The sequence below is a fragment of the Drosophila biarmipes genome, chromosome 2L (assembly GCF_025231255.1).
Source record: "Drosophila biarmipes strain raj3 chromosome 2L, RU_DBia_V1.1, whole genome shotgun sequence".
Classification (NCBI taxonomy): Eukaryota; Metazoa; Arthropoda; class Insecta; order Diptera; family Drosophilidae; genus Drosophila; species Drosophila biarmipes.
The window spans coordinates 18,261,886-18,287,232 of NC_066612.1; the positions used below are offsets into that span (position 1 = coordinate 18,261,886).

General features: G+C 40.5%; 3 protein-coding genes and 1 non-coding gene across 5 annotated transcripts; all 4 read right to left on the minus strand.

The window, feature by feature from the left end:
- Positions 1-11,325: 11,325 nt before the first annotated feature.
- LOC122818881 (U4 spliceosomal RNA) lies at positions 11,326-11,471 on the minus strand. Its single transcript, XR_006368365.1, has one exon. It is a non-coding gene; the product is annotated as a U4 spliceosomal RNA (small nuclear RNA).
- Positions 11,472-13,828: 2,357 nt separating this feature from the next.
- LOC108033411 (glutamate receptor ionotropic, kainate 2) lies at positions 13,829-19,060 on the minus strand. Its single transcript, XM_017107732.3, has 13 exons — positions 18,854-19,060; positions 18,619-18,765; positions 18,476-18,538; positions 17,812-18,021; positions 17,231-17,442; positions 17,004-17,162; positions 16,786-16,944; positions 16,448-16,728; positions 16,203-16,392; positions 15,545-15,906; positions 15,028-15,458; positions 14,377-14,636; positions 13,829-14,320 (listed from the first exon to the last, which is right to left on the minus strand). The coding sequence occupies exons 1-13, from the start codon at positions 18,933-18,935 to the stop codon at positions 14,135-14,137; spliced, it is 2,742 nt and encodes a 913-aa protein (XP_016963221.1). The 5' UTR covers positions 18,936-19,060; the 3' UTR covers positions 13,829-14,134.
- A 404-nt stretch (positions 19,061-19,464) lies between these two features.
- On the minus strand, positions 19,465-23,666 carry LOC108034160 (glutamate receptor ionotropic, kainate 2). Of its 2 annotated transcripts, XM_017108966.3 has the most exons (12): positions 23,521-23,666; positions 23,311-23,460; positions 23,186-23,248; positions 22,897-23,103; positions 22,493-22,710; positions 22,290-22,439; positions 21,800-22,233; positions 21,563-21,740; positions 21,281-21,504; positions 21,086-21,223; positions 20,280-20,710; positions 19,465-20,223 (listed from the first exon to the last, which is right to left on the minus strand). In XM_017108966.3, the coding sequence occupies exons 1-12, from the start codon at positions 23,621-23,623 to the stop codon at positions 19,799-19,801; spliced, it is 2,721 nt and encodes a 906-aa protein (XP_016964455.1). In that variant the 5' UTR covers positions 23,624-23,666; the 3' UTR covers positions 19,465-19,798. The 2 variants fall into 2 exon arrangements, with proteins under 2 accessions (XP_016964455.1, XP_016964456.1); XM_017108967.3 differs by lacking the exon at positions 23,521-23,666 and having other exon boundaries at positions 23,158-23,248; positions 23,311-23,416.
- A 136-nt stretch (positions 23,667-23,802) lies between these two features.
- Positions 23,803-25,332, minus strand: LOC108034161 (cilia- and flagella-associated protein 299). The gene is made up of 2 exons (XM_017108968.3): positions 24,994-25,332; positions 23,803-24,718 (listed from the first exon to the last, which is right to left on the minus strand). Exons 1-2 carry the CDS (start codon positions 25,330-25,332, stop codon positions 24,329-24,331), a joined length of 729 nt encoding a protein of 242 aa, XP_016964457.1. The 3' UTR covers positions 23,803-24,328.
- Positions 25,333-25,347: the final 15 nt, after the last annotated feature.

Here is a 25,347-nt window from a genome sequence, read left to right on the forward strand (position 1 = left end):
TGTATAAGTTGGTACTCTTCGTTTACATGCCAATATTGATGGACTCAGAACGGCACTTGGTTTAAACCTATCGAGTGTTGCTGCTCCTTAAAGATACTTAACTTCAACCAAGTTGAAGTTCTTTCTCGGCCTGCTGCCAGCCAAGCCCCATTTAGGCCTATCATTTGCATCTAAGTATCTCCATTGAAGTGGGTGAGGCGTGTCCGGGCCTTACAATTTTAAACACTTCCGCCGCACAATGAAAGCAGAGTATAAATAAAAAAATCTTTATTCCAACCACTGTTGTCCGCACATGAAACTTTTCCATTCGGTTGTCTGTCTGGGCAATAAACAGAAAAATTTACGCGCTGCTAACATGCAACTTGTGGCTTGATCCTTGAGTCAAGGTTTTCCCGGGCGAAACGGCGAGGGGTCAGCCCGAGGGGTTAATGCAATTTCCCCTCTGAAGCTTGCATATAACTTGCAGCTGGAATTTTCCCCCGAGCAATTTCATATTAGAGTTCCACTCGAGCAACTTTGTAATTGAAATCAAAGTGTGTAAAGTGAGCTCGAAATCAAAACCTAATGCAACACACATGAACACTTTCAATCGCAAGTCGAACCCTTCCATCGGCTTCGCCCTCAATTGAATTGGGAGACAAAGGAGCGACCAGAATTCGGAAAACTTGGCCATTTATTTTGATTAAAGTTGCCCAACAATTAAACAATTGGTTACTGGGAACAGTTTCCAGAATTGTCGACAAGTGCTTGCCAATTGTTTGCATTCACCTCGACTTGGCTCACATTTCACGTGATTGGGTTTCTTATTGGGGAAAACTTAAACAAAAGCGAAAGATTGTTGAAATTGGTTGGAGGATTCTTTTCAAACGCTACTTCGCTATTGTATCCCAAATTTACAGTGTGAATTGTTCCTTTCCGTCTTGGAAATTCTTAAAAACTACATATTTTAATTATGCTTTGTCTAGATTTTCCAAAAAAAAACATCTTGTATAACATTATTTAGTGCACTTTAAAAGAAACTCCCATTATGAATTCTTAACAGCCGACACCTTTTTTTGGTCTTAAAGGATTATATGTTGTTCTGGTAAAAAGCTTATCTTGGTTATTCATCCACTACTAACGATTTAGAAAACACACGAGCCAATTACGCAATTAATTCTTAAAATTATACACTGCATTCAGAAATTGGCATGATTTCTTGTCATTGAATTTTGGGCATTAATTAGTTTCGTATTCATTACAAAATCTATAATTTATATGAAAATAATTTGAGCAACAGCATGCAAAATGCATGGAAATCATCTTAATAGTAAATCTCAAATCAATTTGCCAAATCCCCAGCACACCCACACAGATGCAGGTACTCCCACACACACGCGCACAGGCACACAACACGTGCAATCGAGCAACTATAATCACAGGAATTTATCTAAAGTAGGCAGCAAGGAGGAATCAGGACGACGTCATCGAGGTAACGACGACGGCATTTACATAAACTTGGTGGACATTCGGGCCAACTGGCTATCTGCACTGAGAATAGTTTTGTAGACTAAATAAGCCAGCAATCACAGTAAAATAACTTTTGAGTTTTGCTTTGTACAATAATGACAGGAAAAGTTACCACCAATGTTGCAACTTTGCAGTATTATTTAATAGGTGCTCTATGTTGTTCCTTACCTTTGCGTAGCATTAATTCGCTAACTGTAACTGACGGTAAAAGAACTGTACAAATTGTAGGTACAGATCCTTTAAAATTCCCAACAGGTACTAGCTCGCGTTTATGTGTTTTTTTTGTTGTTCTAGGAATTACGTACTGTAAAAGTAGTACATTTTACTGTAGTTTTAAAAATTTCCTACTGTAATCATTACTAAAATGTTATCTGTGGGAATTTTTTAACATAATATTTTGTACATTGTGTCAATATGTACTGTAAAACGTAACCTTTACCGTTGATTGAGCACCTTTAAGATCAAGAATTGGTCGATTTTACTAAGATTTGTTTTCTGTGTGAGTAAATGCAGCTGGAAATGCAACTGCAACTGCAACTGTGTAGGAGATTCAACACGCAGATAGGCAGGATCTGCAATTGAAGACATTTATCATGCCCATGACGGGCCGAGGACGATGACGGGCGGCCTAAGCAACTTGGTTAATTATAATGGGTGTGGCTTTTGGGGAGTGCAGTGATTAAGGACCGATAGGATTCCGGGAGGGGATGGACAGTAGGGGTGGTCGCCTGCGGAGGACGCTGGCAAATTGCAATTCCAAGAGAGACGACGACCGGAAGGAAGTGTAAAATTCAAATATGACAAATGACATGAACTTAAGCGGCTCCTGCGCTGAGACAAAGACAGAGGTTGAGGCAAATTGACTGGGGACGGAGGGGGAGATGGCTCACTCAAAGACCAAACTCCGTAAGATTTATTGTGTGCCGGGATATGGAAATTATTAATATCGTAATGTCTTTCCATAATTTTGGGCATAACGGAATGCCGTACACACAACCACCAGGAGTCTTAATTAGCAATTTCGTAAATTGTCATTCTGCATGCTGGTCAGGCGCAAAACGCAAATATTTTGATGACCTTACGACCTCAAGGAATTGGTGGTAAATTGAAAATCGAAACGAGGGGGTTGGGGCAAGGTGGCGACAAAAGAAGATTGCCCTGATTAATATTTGATTTTCAATGACCATGGTGCAAGGGAAATCATTGCATAATTTAAGACGTCCGATTGGCTTGTGTAAGCATTTAAGCTGTGTAAGCCACTTGTGGTTAAATTATCATTAACAAAGCTCGGAAAAATAATGATTTATTGAATTTAAATCAAAGTTTAAATTAGCCTTCAGTAGACGTGATATTTAGCTAAAATATGTTTGCATGCTAATTGGACAAGATATATTCGCTGTGTTAAGTTAAAGTAAATTTAAAGGGTATGTATAAAAATGTTTTCGCAATTACAGAATCAAATTGAATTGTTTTGTTTTGTGTTCTTTGTTAAGTTTGTTTCGGAACGGAAGTAGCTTTAAAAAGTGCCTCAACATTACCAATATTAAATGCCGCCTTTGTAAAAATATTCTGTGGAAAACAAGTCCTTAACCTCTGGTTTGGTATGTTAATATATAAATTGCCAGTCAAGTCAAACATTTATTTTCATTACATGTCTTTCATTATATAATACCCACTTAAATATACTATCATTACTAATTTCTTTTATTTTTTTAGTGCAGAACCGCATAGAACTTTAAAAATCATCCTCAATAAAAATAGTTCAATCTCTGACTCAGATCAGAAGTAATCGAAGGGCTTTAATTGCCGGCCAAGTCAACAGTTTCCTTTCCTGCAAACCCTTAATCAATGCCTCAAGATGCTTCCAATCAGATGCCAGTACTCGAACCGACCACAAGCCCTGACAATTGAGATGCCAAATACCAGGAGTGAAGCGTTTGTGCCTTCAGACCTCCAATGACAATCGAGACAGGGGCAGCGTTTCAAGTTGCTTTGAGCATGTTGTGGTTCCACACACGAGCTGTCCTCTCCCGGCTGTCCTGACTGCCCTGTCCTTTCCCACATCCACATCCAAATCGACCTCCAGGAGTAGCGACTGCAGTCCCAGGCGCGTCCAGGGCAGCAGGCAGGACAGAACCAGGGCAGATTATAGGGCACGGTGCGGAAAAACTGGAAACACGATAACAATAAAAAGTGGCTGGCTGCTGACACAAAAAACTCGGGAACTCGGGAAGAGCTCTAAAAACAATTTGACATTTGGCCAGCAAATGCAGAGGGCCATCAGCAAAAAGGAACTCCCAACAACCAGGGGCCGTAAAAAATTAGTGGGTCTGGCTGGAGGACGGGAGCCAGGACTCACGTTATCATCCTACACCATCATCACCGACCTGACGGACGTTGTCAACACCCAAACACCGACTTGGGCCGGGAGTCAAATGGGCTGGGCCACGGGGTCAAATGCACCCATGCCTATAAGCAGTGAAGTGAAAAGCGACCGTAGTTCCTCAGCCAAGGTACTTAGTTTTGCAATATTTCAGTTCCTTTTAAGCTAGTCCTATCACTATGACTGTACTCCGCATTAATAAATGGCAAATTAAAGGTTGTGTAAAATTTACAATTGCCTCTTAAGCATATAATTATTAAATGACTTAATTTTTTAAGCGTGAAAATTTAAATTAAATAATTTTAATCGATCGATTAAGTGCGCTACTATAACTGAACTAAATATTCAAATCTTCTTGATATCTATATATATTTATGAACTTTTCCTAGCAAGTATATCACCAGTATATGGTACCCTAGACAGTGAGTACCTAGCCAGGATGTACCTCCACCATCACTGCCTATAAGTTGGTAAACGAAATCAAATTCTGGCAGGGCGACAAAGCTTTGTGGCCATAATAATACGTGACCTGTCTGTTTCTGGCTCGGGTTTCGCCCTGACTGACTGGTTTCGGTTTCTTAAAGTCAGCGATTTGGTTAAACAAAAACCAGGCAAAAGTAGTGAAAACCTGAAGCGCGGGTGTAAGTCCGTGTGGGTTGCTTACAAATTGATGTGAATTTTTTCACATGTTCACGTGAAACTAACACACGCAAACCATTCATCATCATCGGGAGCAGTGGATGTGGGTGTAGGACTGAAAATATTCTATTTTTCCATGGATTGCCCACCACAAGGCTCTCACATTTCGGTCTAAGAAGCAAATGGGATAAAAGATACATTCATCTATAGGAGTGGGTATGCATGAGTGTGTGTGGGTTCTTGTGTGAAAATAAGTTTACAAGTTGCAGCCTACGGCTATTTGCCTTGGATAAACTTTTCGGCTGGCGAAAAGGAAATGCAAAGCCAGCACAGTGGGTCAAGCTGTATTCGAAAAATGAAACGCACCGCTAAATTTTAGAAAATACATTGCCAAGAATACATTAATTAAATTTTAAAAACTTCATAAAACTTGTTGTTTTATAAATCAAAACTCCTAGTATGCTTTTAATATAGGTCAAATTTTGTTCACACAATCGAATTAGATAAGCAAGTCATTCGTTTACCATTTATTAATATCTTTTAAAGGCCAAAAATAAATAGATCGCCGCTTAAAACCTACGTGAAAGGGCGACACTCAATGGGGTTGTTTAAAAGAAACAAAATATCGGTCTCTGACAAAAAATTATATCATTTTTGAATTTGCGGTTGATAAAAAAAATTGTTTGGTAAAAAGCTCAACCATCGGATTACTTTTCAAACCGTTGCAAAACGATTTCAGGATTTCCCTGATATTGAGTATTAAAAGCGCTATCGAACTAGTGTGCATTTCCGTTTGCAAGGAGTATGGCAAGCTGGCTCAGACTTATGGCTATCATAATACTGGCATGAATGGCAGCGCACAAATTTGCTTCCTTAAAATACTGTCTAAGTGAAAAAGTTTTCACATATATGATTTATTTGCTTGATAAGTTTCATACTTGGGGGCCAGCAAATTATGAAGATGGCTATCGCATCCTGGCGATTAGTAATTTGATCAGAGTACATTGATTGATGGCCAGGTGGGCTGTCCGCGTGGATCCAATATGCGAAATGCCAGGGGAACTCTCTTAAATAATGGATTCCATTATATAATGATCAAATTTGCAACCTGTTGGGACCGGAAAAAAAACTCGCGAGAGTTTTGCAACATTATGCAGGGTGGGGTGTGTAACTTGATTTAAAGTCATGACACTCCCACAAAGCTGACAAATTTTATTTCCGCTAAAGTCACGCACCAGGGAACAGAACCGCACACAGACCCACTTTCAAAACAAAAACCGGTGGCGGGCTTTTGGGGCGACTCGTTTCAGCAACATTTATACGAATTGTCTTTTGCGCGCTTCATTTCGCATAAACAAATCTCGACCGTTATGTATTTATACCGGAAACGTGCAAATATCGCCCCTGGGACTAGGCGAAGTCGAGTTGCCCAACGTTCCATATTGTCAGCATTGTTGTGGCCACCGCCACCACTCACTGCCACCTGCGTCGCTCAGATTTTTGTGCCGCTATGTTTTTCGTCCTTCCCGCTTTTTTCCTAGGCTTTTTCATCAACTAACTACGTGGAGCTGGAAAAAAATTACTTGACGTTTCCGTTGCAGTAAAAACACATGGGCAAAATACAAATAAACAAACAGGAATGGCAAACGTGGCTCAATTCGAAGTTTGCATACTGTTATGTCGACATAATTGATAATAATAAAAAAAATTTCAATTTTTAAAAAATGTTGACAATTTATAAGTTTTGTTATAGTTTGAAGTTGCTCAAGTTTTGGTTTTTTCATTATATTTATGGTATACTCTAGTATTTTTAAGGGTTTTTATCTTTAAAAAATGAACCTAGTACAACATTGTGGTATATATATACTAATTATTCAAAGTAGGTTTTGGATATGATCACTACTGACCACTTGGAACTTTAAGTTAATAGACCGTTTGATGTCCTGGCTCCATTTTACCGCCGTAAGTTCGGCAGGTGATCTGCGGGTTTTTGATAAAACCTTCATTAATATCAAAAGTGCATGGTAAAGGTAAAATATATACTTATTTGTGTACCAGAATTTATTCAACATAGGTTTTAAATAAGATCACAGTTGATCACTTGTAAATTCAAGTTATTAGAGCGTCAGATCTACTGGCACTGTTTTTCCGGCTCAAACTCGTCGGCTGTGGTCGGGTTTTTAGTAAAACCTGCATTAATATCAAAAGTGTCTGATAAAAGTAAAAGATTTCGTTAAGTTAATAGTTCTTCTAAGGTCCTTCAACTTTTTTTCTGGAGGAAGTGTACAAACCCAGTCGAATAGCTGCCGCATCGTAGTCTACTTTTCGGCTTTCCGCGCCTTTGTGGGCCCCAGTGTTTCTGTGTGAGTGCGATGGGACTCTGAACGGTGGCTTAGTGCGGTTGGATGGCTGGCTTGCGACTTGGGTTGGCTTTTGTGTGCACCTATTGTCAAATTGAATTGTAATAGACACGTTCGCGCAAAAGCCAAGTGTGAGTGCCTGCTTGCACGAGTGTGTGTTTGGGGGAATTGGTGCGGCGTTGGTTTCCGTGACACTTTATATTTACAGCTGAGCTCGGAGGACGAGTGCATAGGCCGCCGCCAGTTGGGACCATGTGTCCGCCCCAGCCGAGACTTAATTTTATACAAACGAAACGTATGCGTCTTCTTCCGAGCGCATAAAAAATATTATTGCATACATTTGGCCAGGAGCCGCCGTCGTCCTCGTCCTCGCATTTGCATTTTCTTATTTAAATGTCGACTTCTAAATGACGACAAATTGTTTTGACGTTGTGTTGCTTTTTGATTTTAAAAATGCTAAGAGACAACAAGTTGAAAAGCCCCACATGAGCCTTCTCGGGAATGGGGGTGAGCATGTGTCGCTATAAGAATGTGTAGCCAGAGGAAAATGCTTTTTTTGTGCTCGCTTAAAGGCTTAAAAGCAGTCCTGCAGTCCCTGCTTGGACAAAGAAAATGCCAAGGAAAATACGTAGGCAAAAAAGGTTTACAAAACATGCTTGGAATTTCCCTACAGACAAACATTTAAGTGTAATTGATTTGAAATAAATTTCACAAACAAATTGAACAAAGTTTTCCCGTTCAGTGGGTGAAGTAATTTATCTGAGTTGTAAATAGATTTCTTTTTTTAATAAATGAAATAATATGTAAGACGATTGATTGCATAATGAATTTGTTATTAGTTTACGTTTACTTGTATCTAGTGCATACGGTGGCACTTTTTGATGTAACTAACTGAAGCTTATGTAACTTATACTTCTGCGAAATGCAATCTTTAAAAAAAAGTCAAATACTTTGCTTAGAAGCATTTGAAAACTTAAATCTAGTTAAAGAATTTACTTAAAAACACACTGGCTTTAACCAAAAACTTCGAATTTCAATCGATTTTTTTACTCTGTACCCCAGAAACCTAGTGAAATTTAAATTAATCAAGAGTCCAAAATCAGATACTTTATTGCCTTACTCGAGCAGGTTATAAAGTAATCTGCGTTGCCCAAGACGTGGCGCCAATGGCTGATTTATGTTTAATTAAATGGCCAAAAGTTGTCCAGTACCCCGGCGCTCCTTAAGAGCAGGTAGCTCAGGCTCTGAGAACTTTCCCACCTGTCGCTTAGGTGAAACAATAAAAACGGCAGGCTAGCAGAGGTGAAGAGCTGGAGCTGGAAGGAAATAAATTCAAAGTTGTTTAATACGAAAATGGCGTGCAGGAAAAAATGTTGTTGTTATTGGCGCTGCTGTTAGCCACAGCGATACTTGGCCCTAAGCGATTCGGTCTCCCTGCAGGCCTTTTTTGGCCAGCTATATTTCAGACTTGCAAGTTTGATTGGTCTCGAGATGAAAATTGACAGACGGGGTCGAGCATGTACATATAATTCACCGCAAGTGATGATATAATTATTCATTGCTCAGCAGCAACTCGCAGCCAATTTAAATGTTAATCAAATTAAGGTTCCCACCCGCTCCAATTAACCTGCAGCCCTGCTCCCGGGCTCCATGCGGGGAGTTTCCGCATTTCCGTATTTTCGTATTTCGATTTTTCCGTTTGCGTGCCAGGCCATTTTTTAATAATTTAATCCACTGCAATTGAGCGTCATGGCATGCATTTCAAGCCTAGACAGATTTATCGAAAACACAAACAAAGAGTACACATGCACCGAGTATGAAAGCTAAGAGTGTGGAAAAAAGGGAAGGCAAATATTTTTGCGCAAACATTGATTGGCAATCGCAGTGAAAGGAGATAGGGCACACGAGGGGTGGACGGATGATGGGGTACTTCGCCATACTGCATGTTAACATACACCCAGATATTTGTAAACTCCACGCAGCCCATCTCGCCCATCCCACCCACGCCTCACAGTGCAGTCATGATTAACTACCGACGCACAATGGGTCTACACACTTCGTTATTTAACAGTTTGCAATTTAATTTGGATTGATAATTCTTAGTTCGTAAGCACACTTTGTTTTCAGTTTTTAGGCTTAGGAATAAACTTAATATCTATAATAGTGACAAAACAGTTTTTAATTCTTAACTTTTTTAATTTTCAAATATACAAAAATAGACTATTTCCATGTAATATAGCGATACAAAATATTACCAGACTTAAAAATCATATTATTTTTTTAATCAGGGTCATAAGAGCTCCCAGATGTTCGAAATCTTTAACCCATATTAAGAAAATTAGAAATATACTTAAAAGTGTAAGCTTAACCGCGAGCGCAGATAAAGAGTTGCTTAAAGTCCCTGTAATCTGAAATCGATTATTAATACTTATGTCAAGAAATTTATTAAGGTGTAAATGTAATATTAACGGACAACATTCAACTAATGTAATACTCAGTTGACACTTTTAAAAATAAATAATAAATAAAAAATTAATTAATGTAGAAAACTCAGATCTTATAATTACCAATTCATTGAAATATTTCAATATTTTCGTTTGGTCTATGAGGCCCATTGTACAACGCACGCTTTCGAGTGTGTTTCTTCGGCGCAATGCAAAAACAAAAACTGAAAAGAAATACAAAAGAGGTTAAAGGTGAAGCGGAGAATGGGAAGAGCAAAGTGGAAGGCAGAAGGACTTGTTTTATAAATGAAAATTCATTGAAAACTGATAGCGTGTGAAAAATAAACGAATCGAAAAGTCGGTAAAAAAAATGAAGTGTCACTGGTGGATACACCGAATGACACAGATGCGCTACCAAAAATGAAGATACCAGCAGTAAGTTCATAATTTTTAAAAACTCCTAATTAAATTTGCAAATGTAATTACATTTATTTGGTTGTAATGCTAAAGAGGAATTATTTGGTTGTAATGGTAACTATAAAGAGGAATTTTAATGTTGGTTATTATCTTAAAACGGTATCCAATAACACAAAATGCAAGTACAAAACAAAAATTCATTTTGGTAATGTAATCACCCAAAAACAGGCAGAAGGGTATTTAAAAGCGAACGTATCTTTTAATTGATGGCAGAAGCCGCTTTGATACCACTTTTGTCGGCGAATATATGTCAACTAGTGTTTGGCAAACTTTTCATTCCGCCAATCTTTTGCGTCACACAATTTTTCCGGTGGCAATTAGCAGCAGAAGCCAAAGCTCGATTTATTTGCCATCCATAAACCGGAAAGACACTAATTAAAACAAATTGACGGCTTTACAAATCTGAATGGAAAGCCTTCATATATTGGTTGCTCTTTTTATATAAATAAGAAAAGTTGTATTTGTTGATCTTCCCCCTTTATGATTTTTTGTTAGGTATTTCCTTTTTTAGTAAAATTACATAAAACCCCATTTATGGGCTCAACGCTTTTTATGTGCAACAAATTGCCATCCTGGGCTATAAACTGGCCCTTCAACATTTTTAGAACGCATATGGGCTGATAATTTAAATTTATTTATGCGTTATTCCCGCGAACCACCATTTTGCGGGAAATAATAATTTAATTAGCTCGAAATCCGATGCATCGAGGGGTTGGGGAAAGAGGAGGACGAATATCAGAGCCCGGTGAACAACATTTTGTATGCATATCAGAAATAGCAATTACTACACGGCAACATTTTACTGTGCCCGACGTCCCGCTCCAGCGCTTTTTGAATTCCATCTTCATGGAACGGCCAGACCACCATCCGAGTATGTGGCTCTATGGGCCGGCAATTTCAATGGTGCTCAGGCATTAACGTTCAAAAGTCAATTAGTGGTTTTTATAAATGTGATTAAATTAAGTGACAGTGTTGTTTACTGTTTTCCGCTTTTGGCTATTAGCTTCAGTTTAATTGGGCTAACATTGATCCGAAAATTGGCTAACAGCGTACAGGGGTAAAATTGAACTTTAATTGGGCAAAGTATATTATACAAACTCCCTGTCAACGACAATAATGACACTTCACATTGCAACGGAAAACCTTTAAGAATGTTTGGATAGCAACTAAACATTATGCAAGAAAATTTGCTGTTTTTTAAGTTTTAAAATCTTAACAAAAATGTACGCCAAAGTAGAAGAAAATGTGAGTAAGAGCAATGTTCTTAGAATGTATAAGTATATATGTATAACTTGTTCCGACTTATAAACTAACCACAAAAGAAAGAAGACTTTGGGAAAAGCTTACTTTTAATAAACTGATGGACAGATGGACATGGCTAGATCAACTCGTCTAGTCATTTTCATCAAGAAAATCTATCAGAAACGGCAGACAGTAAATTCTGTGCAAGGGTATTAAGAGAGTCCCAAAGAACGATGGAGTCAAGAATGAAATTTAATTTATTGTTAAGTCAGCCCATTGAGGGCCTTAAAAAATTGCCTTAGCGTAGAAGACCGTAGACCCTCACACTAGGCGAGTTATTGGTTTTAGTTTTCAACTAGCAAAAATCACAGCTCAGTTGGAACTTCATAGCTTGCGATATTGCCACTGCACAAGGTTGGTGATAAAAGTAATGATCATTTTAAGGACCTCTAGACGAAGAGTTCTTGAACGGCTTGGGAATTATAAAAGCACAACCATCGAAAGGGTGTGTTCGACGAGATTACCTCTGCCAGAAACCAGTGGCCAATCTGTCACCCCTTCAATTAAACGAGCAACTTCAAGCGCTCCTGAGTGTTGGTGAATATTGAAATCCATGACAATAGCTTAAACCGGTTTCCCCAGCTATTGCATTTTTATGACCTTCGAAAGCTTTTTGCCCTATTTCCAAGAGCATCGCCCGCATCGAGTCCGCAACTCAGAGACCCCTTTGGGACCAACATAAAATCGAATAGAATGGAAATGGTAGCTGCAGTGAGAGGGTCAAGTGTTGGCCTGCGTTCGGGACAGATACTTGGATTATGTAAGTAAAGCCGCTTGCCCGCCAACTGCCCAAATTGAGGGCTTTAAGGAGGCATCCGCTGGTTTCGCCTTAAAGTTAAGAGCCACTCAACCCATCAACGTTCCACTTCAGACAGTCCTGCATCTCTCACGGATCCTGGTTCCTGAATACTGAATCCAGAACGAAACTGAACGCCGACGTTTAACAAACGACTCCGCTGGCCCGCGAAATGGCCAGGCCTTGCGCTTTGTAATTTAAATGGCCCTTTTATGGTGGCGCCCATAAAATGTACAAATAAGGGTTAATTATGCCCCGGTAGTTGACGCCAAGCATGCCAACATAAGATTCCCAAATTTGTGGGTGGCAATTGGGTCAAGGGAATTCTTTAAACGAGCGGGAATTGTAGGTTGGATCTTAAAGAGGAAAGAACAGTGCCGGTAAAATAATACTCGTGCACAAATAAAACAAAATAAAAAAATTACCAATGAATAATGTAAATTTGATTTATCATCAATTACCGTTCAATAATGAAAATTTGATACTTAGGAATAGTTTTTCCCGAATAAAATAGTTAGATAGCTCCTAAAATTATTCTGGGTAGGAACAAGCAAATTTCGAAACTCCTTAAAAGAAAAATATAGATTAAAATGAATGACCTATAATGGCGATACTGCCCCTATCTAAATATTTATCATGCAAAATTTTATCAAAATAAGTTCATCTCGTTGATTTTTTACTCCGTGAAATACGGGTTTATGTCAAATATTTTTATTATAATAATTTTATTATAACAATTTTTTTAATTGAACGGAGCATTGAACAATATTTATCAATGAACAAATAATAGGATGGAAAAAAACATAAAAACAGTCTAATTATGCAGACAGCCCTTAAGAAATAGCCTCTCATTATGTTGGGCTTACGAGAAGGGCTACCAACAAATCATTTAACACACAACTTTCTCAGCTTCTGTCGAAACTGACAGGCCCACCAGCTTATTAACCCTTGTCAGCCAACGCCCCCGGTAACAATTCACTAAACGGATGTTGGCTGTGTACACACGGCAAGGGCAACCACTACAACATGGCCAACAAAGGCTTCTTTCTACCAAATTCCAAACAAAAAAAGAGTCAGCCATAAAAAGCAGACTCACTCGATTGCCTCATCGACGAACCGGAAACAATTGACTCGATTACCCGGCAAACAAAAACAACTTGCCAACATAAACATGACAGACCAATAAAAGTAACAGAAAAAAGGGCAGCAGAACAAAAAGCCACACAAACACACTGTGGCAAGTGCAAAGAGTGCGTGTGAATGGATGTCGAACGGTCGGGGACATGGGTTAAATGTGGGACGACCTCTGTTTAGTTTCCGGCATCCGGAGTCTTTCACACTAGATTTCACCCATCGCTCTAAGGACTTTTTTGACTGGGTTTTCAGCTCGTTTTGATTTGAATAAATGTTTTTGATCCCCATCCCTTTTTTGGGACTTTATTGGACGAATTGTTTACGCTGTTGCGAATGCTTTAACCGCATTGTACTATTTGTGTTATTGTTATTTATGCCACAATTCACTCTTTTTGCGAGTGCCGAAAAACGTTTCTAAAAAACCGCAAATCGTTTTATTGTATGTGTATTTTTTATTGCGAATGAATTAATAATTGGTTGTCATGGACTGGCATGCACTCTTCGCTCACGAACATATGCCAATGTCATGGTACCTAAAAATAAATATTACAAATATTTTAAACTTTCTTGAAATAGTTAAAAGTGTGAGAAAAATTAAATAATTAAAATTGTTAGGACCTTTTATTTTGTTAATTAATTTTCAATTTTCATTTCAGATAATTAATTGAAACAAGTTTTATTACTCATGGGTGATTCCGCGTGTTTATAAAAACAAAAAATGTATTTCTTGTTTTTCATTTATTTTTCTTGAAATCCAAGTTTTGAAAAACATACGCTACTGTAGGTAACGAACTTTGTTATTCAATTTATTTAGTGTATATTATCATAATTATCCTTTAAGTATCTGCATTTTTATGTACAATAGCTCTTCTTGCTTACAATAATATTGGTCTTAAATTGTGCATACATGCAGAAAAAATTTCCACAGTTAGTTAATTATTTCTAAACTCAAAGATAACGAGCTAAGATTAAGGAAGAAAGCTTTTAAACCCATAAAATATGGAAAAATGGGGCAGACCACTGCTGATTTTAAATATTCTTATTCTAAGCTATTATTATTTCACTGAATGTACGCAAGACTTTCACTTCCTTAATCCGCAATCCTCTTGGTATTTTTTTTCCTCTTAGCACTTGACACACTCGAAATTTGCTCCAGGGATGAATAACCCGTCAACGTTGAATCGCGACTCTGTCGATAGGTGTTAAGAGGCTTTTTGGTCAACCAGAATCGAATGAGAAAGCTAAACTCTGCCTTCAGAGCAAGCATGGGAGGTATCTGAAATACATTTCTTTCCTAATTAAGTTGTTTTCGAAAGAAAATCAGTCGCATACCTTCTTCTTCACCGCAATGCGCTGCACATGCCACAAGAACTCGGCGACGCCAATCATAAATGCCACAAATACGCCTAGGGTCAGGACCACAAAGAGGCCCCAAACCGAATCCATGCCGAACTGTTGGGCTTTACTGGTCGAGGCAGCCACGTCGCAAGTGCTTTCATTGTTGTTAAACCATTTGTTGCGTAGTCTATAGAGCTCGCCCTTCTCACTGAGCTTGAGGATTCCCACGCTGAGATTGGAACGGAAGTTGGAATCTAGAGAAACATTTTAGAAAGTCAAAAAGGAAGTGTAGAACAAGGATAAACGATGCAGTCCAGCCTCCCAATATTATATATTACATAATCGTAAATAAATTATTAGATTGCAAATAGAACTTAGCCTTAATATAATACCGTGATTAAAAATATTCTTAAAAAATTTATAGCCCCCACAGATAGAGTATGTAGGACAATGATAAACGCTATAGGCCAGTTTCCCAATATGATAAATTAAATTGTGTTTAAAAAATTATTGGACAATTGAAGCCATAAAATAAACCCGTGATTATAACTATTTTTTTTAAAATTCATAGCAACATTGACAATTAAATTTAATTTTATTTTCATCTAGCACCATTGTAGGATCTAAAAACTTTTACCGACTTACTCAGCGGAACTGCAATCCCGTAGTGCTTTTCTCCGAAACTCTCCCCCGTCTGGGTTAGTTCGCAGTTTCTCTGGACGTAGTACTGCAGACTGGTGGTCTCCATGAGGAAGGCGTAGGATCCTTTGCTCAGCTTCACACGGTCGACGCCCTCCTGGTTGCTCCTTGTAAAGGCATCCGGCTTAAAGGACAACATCTTGTTCCAGGCCATCCTGTTCTCAGTGTCGTTTGACTCCGAGAAATAGACCGACGTAGCCCCTCCACGAATAGTGCCAAATTGCACCTTGTTCTGGTCAACGAGACCGTGCATGGAGTCTATACTCCCGGCGATTTTCGCAGAGGTAATAAAGGAAGCCAACTTGGCTATGTAGGTCTGCGAGATAAGCAGGGCAAAGATCCACCAGAAGGCAGTCAATAAACGCATGGGCATTCCCCTGAATAAAAGAAACATTTTTATTTATGAGAAAAGCTTGACGCCTTTGATATAAAATATTTGGAGATGATAGTTTTTAATACATGCCTGGGCAAAAGATCGCAGCCTTGAGTGAGTATCGAGCCCAGCACCAGCCACATGGCGTTATGCAGATGCCAGATATTCTCGCGCTCCAGTTCGTGGTCCTCATTTTCCACTGGCTGCTCCCACTCATATTGGTCTATGCGACCGGCAAGGACCAAGGCATATGCGGTGATAATCATCGCAATCATGACGTATATCCAAACTTCCACTCCAAATGGATTAAGGAAGGCGTACATGTTTGGCTCCGGGGGCGGCTGTTTGTAGGACAGAATACTTATTCCCAGTTGCATGAAGGGAACAGTGAAATCCACCACCGACCGACGCGCCTGAGTAATGGTCAAGTCGCAGATGCCGATTTGTGCTTTCTAGTGGAAAGTGATTGTTATTTCATTTTCTTGTTTTTCAGAATATGATTATAAATGTCTACTGTTTAAAAACCACTGAAAAATAATGATATCTTTATCACTACATTTATAAAGCTGTGACAATAGGAATGCCAGCCAAAAAAGAAATGTTTTTTTCCATTAATAGGTCTTTAATAAGTTAAACTAGTTTAGATCCATTATTAAAGGTTGAAAATCTGAAGCAATTTGAATGACTTCGTAAATGTATCTTGCACTTAACTGCTCTATGCTTGCTCAATTCTTGAAATACCACTTACATTATCAATCAGTTCCCGAATAATGCCATCCCATTCATCCGTGGCAGCGTCGTAGCTTCCATATTTGTTATCCCTGACCGGTTCAAAGTTGAAATCAAATTTGCATTCTTCTGCCAACTTGTAAATTAAGTCCACTGCGTATCCCTTGAAACGGTCATTTCCCTCGTAGTGAACTCCTTCGGGTTCCGGACTGGAAGAATGTTTTATTTAGGGAATGTTTAAGTATCATTGCAATGCGAACCAACCGCCAACTGAAGTACGGTTCGCCAAACCGAGTAGCCACTGTATACCGAATGGGCTTCTGCCATATATCCTCTTTGCCCTTAGGCCTACTCTCTTTCACGGCTTTTGTTGATTTCTCCTTTAGTTTTTCATAGTCTACAAGCTGAAATTCCTTGCTCCATACATGAGTTACACGGTCGATTAGAGGGTTGTAAACTTCAAGATTAAAATCCTCGCGCTGGCCATCGGAATTTATCTGCAGCCGTTGAGTCTTAAAGGGAGGCATCGCGCTCTTTGGGGAAATCTGAATACAAAACATCAGATGGCGATTTGTTGCATCCTAATAAATTATATAACTTACCTTTTTCATTTGTTCCACTATACGTGGTCCAGACTGCCAAAAGCCGCGCCCACAGCTAAATTGAGGACTGTAGAAGGCAGATCGTTGAGTTATTTCAAGCAGTGCGTTGTAGAAAAGAACGACCGAGTCGTAGACAAGCTGGGTTTCCAGTGAAGAGAACTTAAAAATAAGAATTAGTATAAGTCAATGATAAAGTAATTAAAATTCCGCAATCCTACCCTGGTGTCTACGGAGTTGTCGAATACATCAATCTCATCATTGACCGGAGGAGGTATATAGGACCGTATCCTGGCAGCCATCACGGAAACAGTAAAATCCCGGGAATAGAATCGATCAATGCCACTCAAATGTGTATTCAAGTCCGTTAGAAACAAGTGCTATTCAAAACAAATTACCATAAACAATACGTTAGACCTCAAGTAAACAAATGCATGTTAATACTCACATTAAATGGCCCAGTCATATTGAATGCAATGGAAGCATTTATTACGTCCGTCAAAATGTCGGAGGGACACTCAAGAACAACATACTTCTCACGGGCGTTGTTTATTCGCTTCCAGAGAATTCTATAATCGCTACCTCGTTCGAATTCCTGCATCTTGATTCCCGTTTTATGGAGATGTTTCCAGGCTAAGATGTGCTGCAGACGATTGAGGTCTTTTGGGAAAGGGAAATGTTAGGATGGGAAAGGTCAAAGAGGTCAAAAGGGTTTACAACAAACTACTATAGAACTCATGATGATGGATGATAGGTAGAACGCAGAAAAGGAAAAAAAAATTACTTTATCGGTCTGACTTTATAAAACTATTAAATTGAGGCTATATATCAACAGTTTTCGTATTGCAAGTCGTATGGAAAGAATACTACAAATTCTGTGTATTCGGATAGATTTCGATTTGGCAAGCGCAGCACTGTAATTATAATAATATGTAGGAATAATTGCATCGTGCTATTATAAAACTTAAAAAAAATATACTATGCCATACTGATTATACAATTTTGAATCATTAGGGTACATATACATACGAGCACTCTTCTCGTAGGCTATGGTAAAGGACTTCCAGTCGAAGCTCTTGCTGGCCAAGATGTCTAGGAAGGCGGCAGACAGAAGATGTTCCATTGGGGCCACATTCACGGTGAGCTGCCGGTTGATTCGCTCCCTCTCCGACTGCTGGGGATGCCAGTCGAACTGCAGATGCGGTATACCCGTCATGTTGCAAAGAACTTCCACGATATCTAAGGGTAAGCAAGAGAAAGTGAGCGAGAGAATTGTATATTATTGTTTAGAAAGAACCGGCGAACTACCGAATCCAAGAAACGAAAGTGCCGATCACAACACAAAGAGGCCAACAGAAACAAGTGTGATGGGGCTTTTTCTTGGCACCCGTCCAAATGGTCCCCAACCACCGGACGCTTTATTTACTGCAAAAATATTTGGATCCAATGCTTTGTAGCCCAATTCTGCGCCGACATGTGCGAGCGTGTGTTTTGGATATTTTGAAGAATCATTAACGAGGTTGACGAGCCTTTGGAAGTTCTCTCTAGACCCGCCGCTCTTGCCCAATTTCTCTTTCACGGATCTGTGTATGTAGCTATATGCAGCCAGACATTATTTTATGACGCCAAACCATATGATTCGGTTTAAAAATAATTTAACTAGGGGGAATATACAAAGGAAGTCGAAACTTACCGCTGTTTGTCTTTGAACTTGGCCCGAATATAGCAGCCACCCCGTTTCCAATCAAGTCACAAGCTAGCGGAGTGATAAAAAATGCGAACTTGAGCAGTATTCCCATATTAACCTAGGGTACTTCTACTATAAGGTTGACTCACAGAGGTCTTGCAGGACAATGCTGTCGTCGAGGGTGATATAGCGCTTAATGGGTTCCAATCTCAGTGCGGGCCTAATGGCATTCACTTCCTCTACGGCCACGCTGAAGGCTTCGGCCAATTTTATTTCGGTGTCGAAAAAAATGGCACCTAAACAAAATCAGTTCATACATATATTTTGAAAATCAGTTTTTAATTTGTTCTCAATTATTATTAAACACTTTAGCTATTAACCAACCAATTTTGACCACCAAAGTTTCTTCAGTGGCGCCGCTGGATAGGATTAGGGCCGCAAGAACTAAAAACTGTAGAGCAGACATGCTGGCATCTATACGAAGTCTCGTATTCCTTTCCCGAAAAGCACTTTGAGAACCCCTCGAACAAAAATGAATAAAATTTTTTAACCTCGTGAACGCAATAAATTCGACAAAAGAACTCGGCCAGGTCCGGGGGACTGCTCGAAGAGCACTGAGAAGGCTTCTCAAAAAATGGATTTTTCGAACCTCTGCCTTGGGCGATCAGTGAGAGACTTACTACGTCACCGAGAATAAAAAATATTATGGATGGAGGGATCGTAGCGGAGTGTGATTTGTTCTCCGGGCTTCCCACTCTCAAAAAAGAGCGGCATTATCTTGTCTAGACCATGCAGACACGAGCAGAAGCATTTCCTGGAAATGGACCAATAAATGAAAACTAAATGTGCTCTAAAATTAGGCAAGCCGGACGCCCCCGCGACTAGCCGAACAGCAGGAAAGTGTGCGGGAGTGACAAAATACAGTCAATACAGAGCATTTATGCACAGAAATATAAATATACAATGTAAAAAATACAAAACAATTAAACAAAAAATAGGATATTAATATATTTTTATTATATTCAATCGATTCGGCTTAAAATAACACAACGCTTTGTAAATATTTTTTAAGAAGAAGCATTTATTACCAAATGCAAATGGTCAATGGTTTTAAGTTTTTAAACGCCACAATTTTTGTTTGTTTGTCAACGCTCTACCTAATTATTATAATTCTCCAGCTCGTGAATTTACCCAAATGCGCTTTCTGTGCTCTAAAGTAATTCTATAAATACAGCTGCATTCATGTGTGCACATATCAATGGTCCATGGATTGCCCCATTTTGAGTCGGCTTTTTATTGAAATGCCAAAGTATAACTTTTTTTGAGCTCCTAACTGACCGTCTTGCTGCGGGTTTTCTCCCTGGAACTGCGCCTGGAACCCGACGATCGCCTCGACGAGGATTTATCACTGCTGCTGGAGATCCGCATCGGCTTCTTGCGTACCCAGAACTTGAGCGCGAAGACGAGCTCCGCCTTAAAGGCCTGCCAGGGGGTAACTCGTTCCTCCACCGCCACGTTTTGCACATTCCACAGAAACTCAAAGATGCCCAGGATCACGCCGGTGAGGACACCACCGGCCAGGACAAGGAATACGCCGCCCAGCTCAATAATGGACAACTCATCGCCGTCCACCTCGTGAAAGGATTCGCAGGTCACATTGTGGTTCTTCCACCACTTGTTCTTCATCTTGTACAGCTCGCCCTTCTCGCTCAGCTGGAGAATGGAGACGCTCAGGTTGGTTCGGTAATCAGCACCTTTTTGGAGGATTAGGGAAATGTCATGGAAATCCTGTTTCATATTAGTTACCTACCCAATGGAACAGCCAGTCCGTAGTGCTTTTCTCCGATCTGTTCGCCAATCTGGGTGAGATCGCAGTTCCTTTCAATGTTGTATGTCAGACTGGTGGTCTCCATGAGGAAGGCATAGTCACCCTTCTCCTTGCGCACCCGTGCCACGCCCTCTTTATTGGTGCTAGTAAAGGCGGATGGGTTGAAGTCCTTCATCTGGTTCCAGGCCCGCTGGTAGTCAGTGTCATTGGACTCGGAGAAGAACAGGGAAGTGCTGCCACCACGCATGCTGCCGAAGTGAACCTCGTCCTGCTCGATCAGATCCTGCAGGCTCTTTATGCTGCTCTGCCACTTGTTGCTGGTCAAGAAGGCGGCCAAGTTGGCCGTGTAGGTGCTGAGCATCATTAGGGCAAAGAACCACCACATTCCCGTCAGAATACGCATGTGCGGACCTCTGTAAATGGTCAATATATAATGAAATTGTAGCCATTTACATTATTTTTAACCTTACATAAACTAATAAACTTATGTTAGACATTTACGTCAAAAGAAAAATGTGTAGTTTTAATTAAGAATTTCATTTAGGAATCAAAGTATAAGCAACTTTCATCTGAATTTCAAGATCACTTTAACACATCTGCATTCATCAAGAAGCTTAAGAATACTTTTGACTTGAACATATGTTCTCAAATAAGAAAGAACAATATGTCTTAAATGGGATATGAATAGCATTTCGGTTACCTTTCCTAAAAACTGGTTGAATATGTTATGAAAACTATTTTTATCGAGGCATAAAACATAAACATTTTTTTAACAAACAATCTCCGACCTGGGTAGAATATCACATCCCTGTTGCATAATAGAGCCCACCATCAGCCACGCCGAGTTGTTGACATTCCAAATATTCTCCAGTTCATCTGGGTCCTGAATAGCGGGATTCGGGGGCAACCACTCGCGATAGGAAAGCCTGAAAGAAATTTTTTAAACACCTTTAATCTCCGGTTATTTGTAATAATCCCCAAACCTGGCGATAAAAACGAATGCAAGTGTCATGACCAACTGAGCAAAGATCATGTAAATCCAGACCTCTTTGGCAAAGGGTTCCAGGAAGGCAAACTGATTTTTTGGTTCCGGAGGGCTCTTGTAGTGCAAAATGCTAATGCCCAGCTGCATGAAGGGCACCGTAAAGTCCACCACAGACCGTCGAAGTTGGGTGATCGTCAGGTCGCAGACGCCAATTTGGGCATGCTGTGGGATAGATAAGGTAATTATTTAACAAAGGGCTAATTTTTTTGAGGAAACCAACGTGGTCTATGAGTTTTCGTATAATTCCATCCCACTGCTTTGTCTCCGGGTTATATTTTCCATTGCCGTTGACTATCATGAACTCGTAATCGAAATCCAGCAGCTCCGACAGCTTTCTTATGAGATCCACGGCATAGCCCTCGTATTTCTCCCGTCCTCTTAAATTCTCGTGGTCCTCTCTGGCGGGGGTAAGAAACAGTATAATCTACAGGGTATTGACTACTTGATCCAAACCAACTTCATCATGAAGTAGGGCTCCTCGTAGTGCGTCACCACAGTGTAAACCTTGCGCTGCACCGAGAAGTCCTGAGTAGTGGCACCACTGTCCAGTTCCAGGCTGAGGCGACGTTTCATTATGCCACCGTCAGGCGTCCAGACCATCATGGGTTCGTTCACGGTCGGCTTGTAGATCTCGAGATTGAACTGGGTTCGCTGCCCGTTTTCGTCCAGCTTCATGTTCTCGGTCTTGAAGCGCGGCTCCACATCGTCCTCGGAAATCGTCTTCATTTCATTCACTATAAATGCTCCCAGCATCCAGGGCGAAGAATTGCCACATTGTCGATTGGGCGGATGATAGGGCATGGCAGCGATGACATTTCGGGCCGAGCTGGCAAAAAGGACCACAGCATCGAAGATGAGAATGGGCAGCATGGTTTGGTTCCCCAAGATTTGCTGGGAAATGAAGAAAATTAGTTCAAAATCCCCAATAATTTGTTTATACCTCTTACATCCACCATGGTGATGCGTGTCTTCTTCCTGTCAAACGGATTTGGGTCAACTGTTTTTATCCTCACAGAGGTTATGTTGGCCTTGAAGTCTTCATTGTAGATATCCCTAAGTCCCGAACTGTGCGTGTCCAGATGCGTGAGAAACCAGTTCTAAAAATTGATTTTTAAATAAATATTTCTTGTTCCAAAACGTCTCTTCAAACCCTAAATGGTCCTTGTAGCTTAAATTCCATGGAAATCGTTAGTAGCTCCTTCAATGTTTTCGGCTCGCAGTCCAAAACAATGCGCTGCTCATGGAAAGTCTCGTCCGCTTCCTTCCACAGCACCCTATAGTCACCTGCGTAGTCCGCCAGATTGCGGAGCTTGATATAGTCGCTGTTCAGAGTTTGAATGTTCATCAGATCCTGAAGACGTGCGAGACCTGTGGCAGGCAGAAAACTTAATCTTAACTGGTAAAATATAATAGGTAAATTCAAGTTGCTTCATAACGCGAGACTCATCTATTGCCAATCCATAGCCACGCAGCCACTTAAACAGTTTGCTTCAAACATAAGTGTGATCTAACATTTGTCCTGCATCATATCTTATATCCTAACCCACGACTTACCCTCTGGCGTCTCATAGACCAAAGTGAAGGTTCGCCACGCGTAGTTGGTTTTAATGATCTCGAAGTAGGCTCGCGATAGGACGGACAGCGAGGGTGCCACATTGACGGACATTTGGTGGTTGAGCTGCTCCTGCCGAGAGGCCTCCAGTTTCAAATCGAACTCTATGTGGGGAATGCCGGTGGTGTTGGCGATTTGCGCAACAATATCTGCGATATAAAGGGAAGCATCGTCACGTCGCGAACATATGTTTCTGGCCTTACCCGCTCTCTTTCTATGAGCGTTGCGTACCACTAGCTGCCTTTGAACTTGGTCCGAAAATAGCCGCAACGCCATTGGAAATCAGCTCACATGCTACACACGGAAGATGGATTTCTCGTAACTTTGCTTTCGGAAAACTGCGGATATTCACTCACTTATCTGCTGCAGAAGAAAACTGTCGTTGGTGGGCATGAACCGCTTGATGGTTACGAATCGCAGCTCGGCGAACTTCAAGTTGTTGACCTCGCGGAACGCCTGATCGAAGCTGAGTTCGATGTCCTTTTCGTTTTCATAGAAAATGGCACCTTTAACGGAAGGCCAATGTTGAGCAGATAGCCATTACTGGGTTTCGATGGAAAACCTACCCACTGAGATTTCATTGCGATCCTCGCCGCCAATTGCGAGAGTGGCGTCGAATAGGGCGATTATAACTATGAATGCATAAATGCGGACTGGACCGAAATGCATTTTTCTATCCTCCAAATACTTGTTTACCTCAAGACACTCGAAACTAATTGAATTTTCTAAAAGCAGCAGCCATTTCGTATTCACTTCTGAACTGCATATGTACAAGTCTATATCTATATCTACAGAAGGCGCACACACAGACTGGCACACAGAGAACTCAAGTTAAGCACAAAGTGGTGTGTTCTTGGGAATTTATTTATTCACGCAGCGGAAGCACCCGTCTTGGAGCGCTGTGCACGCCTACTGACTGCCGGATCGACTAGCACTGATCTCAGCCGGCGGACCGCTCTCCAGTCTTCGAAGACCGACGGAGAGTGGGTCCACCCCACTCCTCGTATACGCAACGTGCTCAGAGTCTTTCCCACAGTTCGTATACGCAACGTGCTCTCGCGGGATTCCTTGTGGCGCTTGTCCATGACGTCGACGGCATCAGTCGGTCTGGCCGGCCATTGGGCACTTCCTCTAGTTTTCCTCTCGATTGTTTTTCCTCTTGCCGATCTGGTGCCAACTTTTTGATGATCGTGATATTGTTTGGGTTTCTCAAATGTTTTGATTGGACTTCCTCTGGAAGTGTATCTTAGCGAAAGTGAAGAGTATTTGGGTTATAGATCTAATCGTATGAAAATCCCTTTCGTATTTCCATCATAATATGCCATGACAGGCAATAAAAGTTTCACTCTGAATTTGCAATATATCAATCAGAGATCACATCTTTCGACGTATACGGTGATCGTATATGACGGCCGATCCGTGTTTCGGCGACTCTATGAACGTGCATAATGAATGCTCTTCGGTTATATACTTCTCTATAGTGAGTATCGAGCCATCGCCCTTGTACAAGAAGCTCAGGCCCCTGACAGCATCTGGGATAATTTTGTAGTTATCGGAGTCGTTGTAAAATACCTTGCCATTGTTCCAGGAGATGAAGCTCAGATCCTGCTGATCTGGTTCGAGGCGCCGGTGACCTGCGAAAATGTCTGCCCAGGGATGACTTTTGATCCCAGCGGTCTTAAAACTGCGTAGACTCTGCTCCAAGTCGATGTAGCCAGACACACTGAAGCCTTTCGAGTCTCGTGTGCTCACAAAGATTATCGTCTAAGAGTAAAGGTTTATACATTAGGTGGTAGTTAATATTTTTAAACTATTTCCCAAGCATGTACATTTTTAATTTCAAACTAAACACAGTAAAAATGTAAACATTTATAAGATTTATAAAATAAGACAACTAGAGAGACATGTCTTCCCCAGCGTTGGATATCAGAAATGTTGTACGTCAAATGATCATCCTTACCTTCGTACCTTGATACGATAAATTTCCCTCTAGTATTACACATGTTAAACTATACTATACTTTAAATATAGTATCTTACCGAAAGTGTTTTAAATGCATTTGGCTTTTCGCGCTCGGCCAGAGCTAGGGTCAACGGGTCGTTGGCGACATTGTGCTCGCTGAAATAGAAGAACGTTCCCAGGGGAGAGAAGTGGGCCTCCTTGAACTGGGAGGGTGTCATCACAATGGTTCCCACTGTGGACCTCAAGGGAAGTAGCTGCTGAATTGCTTTGTCGTTGGGAAGATAACGCCTGTCCTCCAGTTTGATGAACGAGTTAAGATAACTATTGTAGGCGCTACAATGTATAGCTTCCGCCTGTTTTCCACCCTTTCTACTTTTAAACATCCCGGAACCTTGAGATTTCATATTTTCCTCCATTCTTGCAGTAGTTCA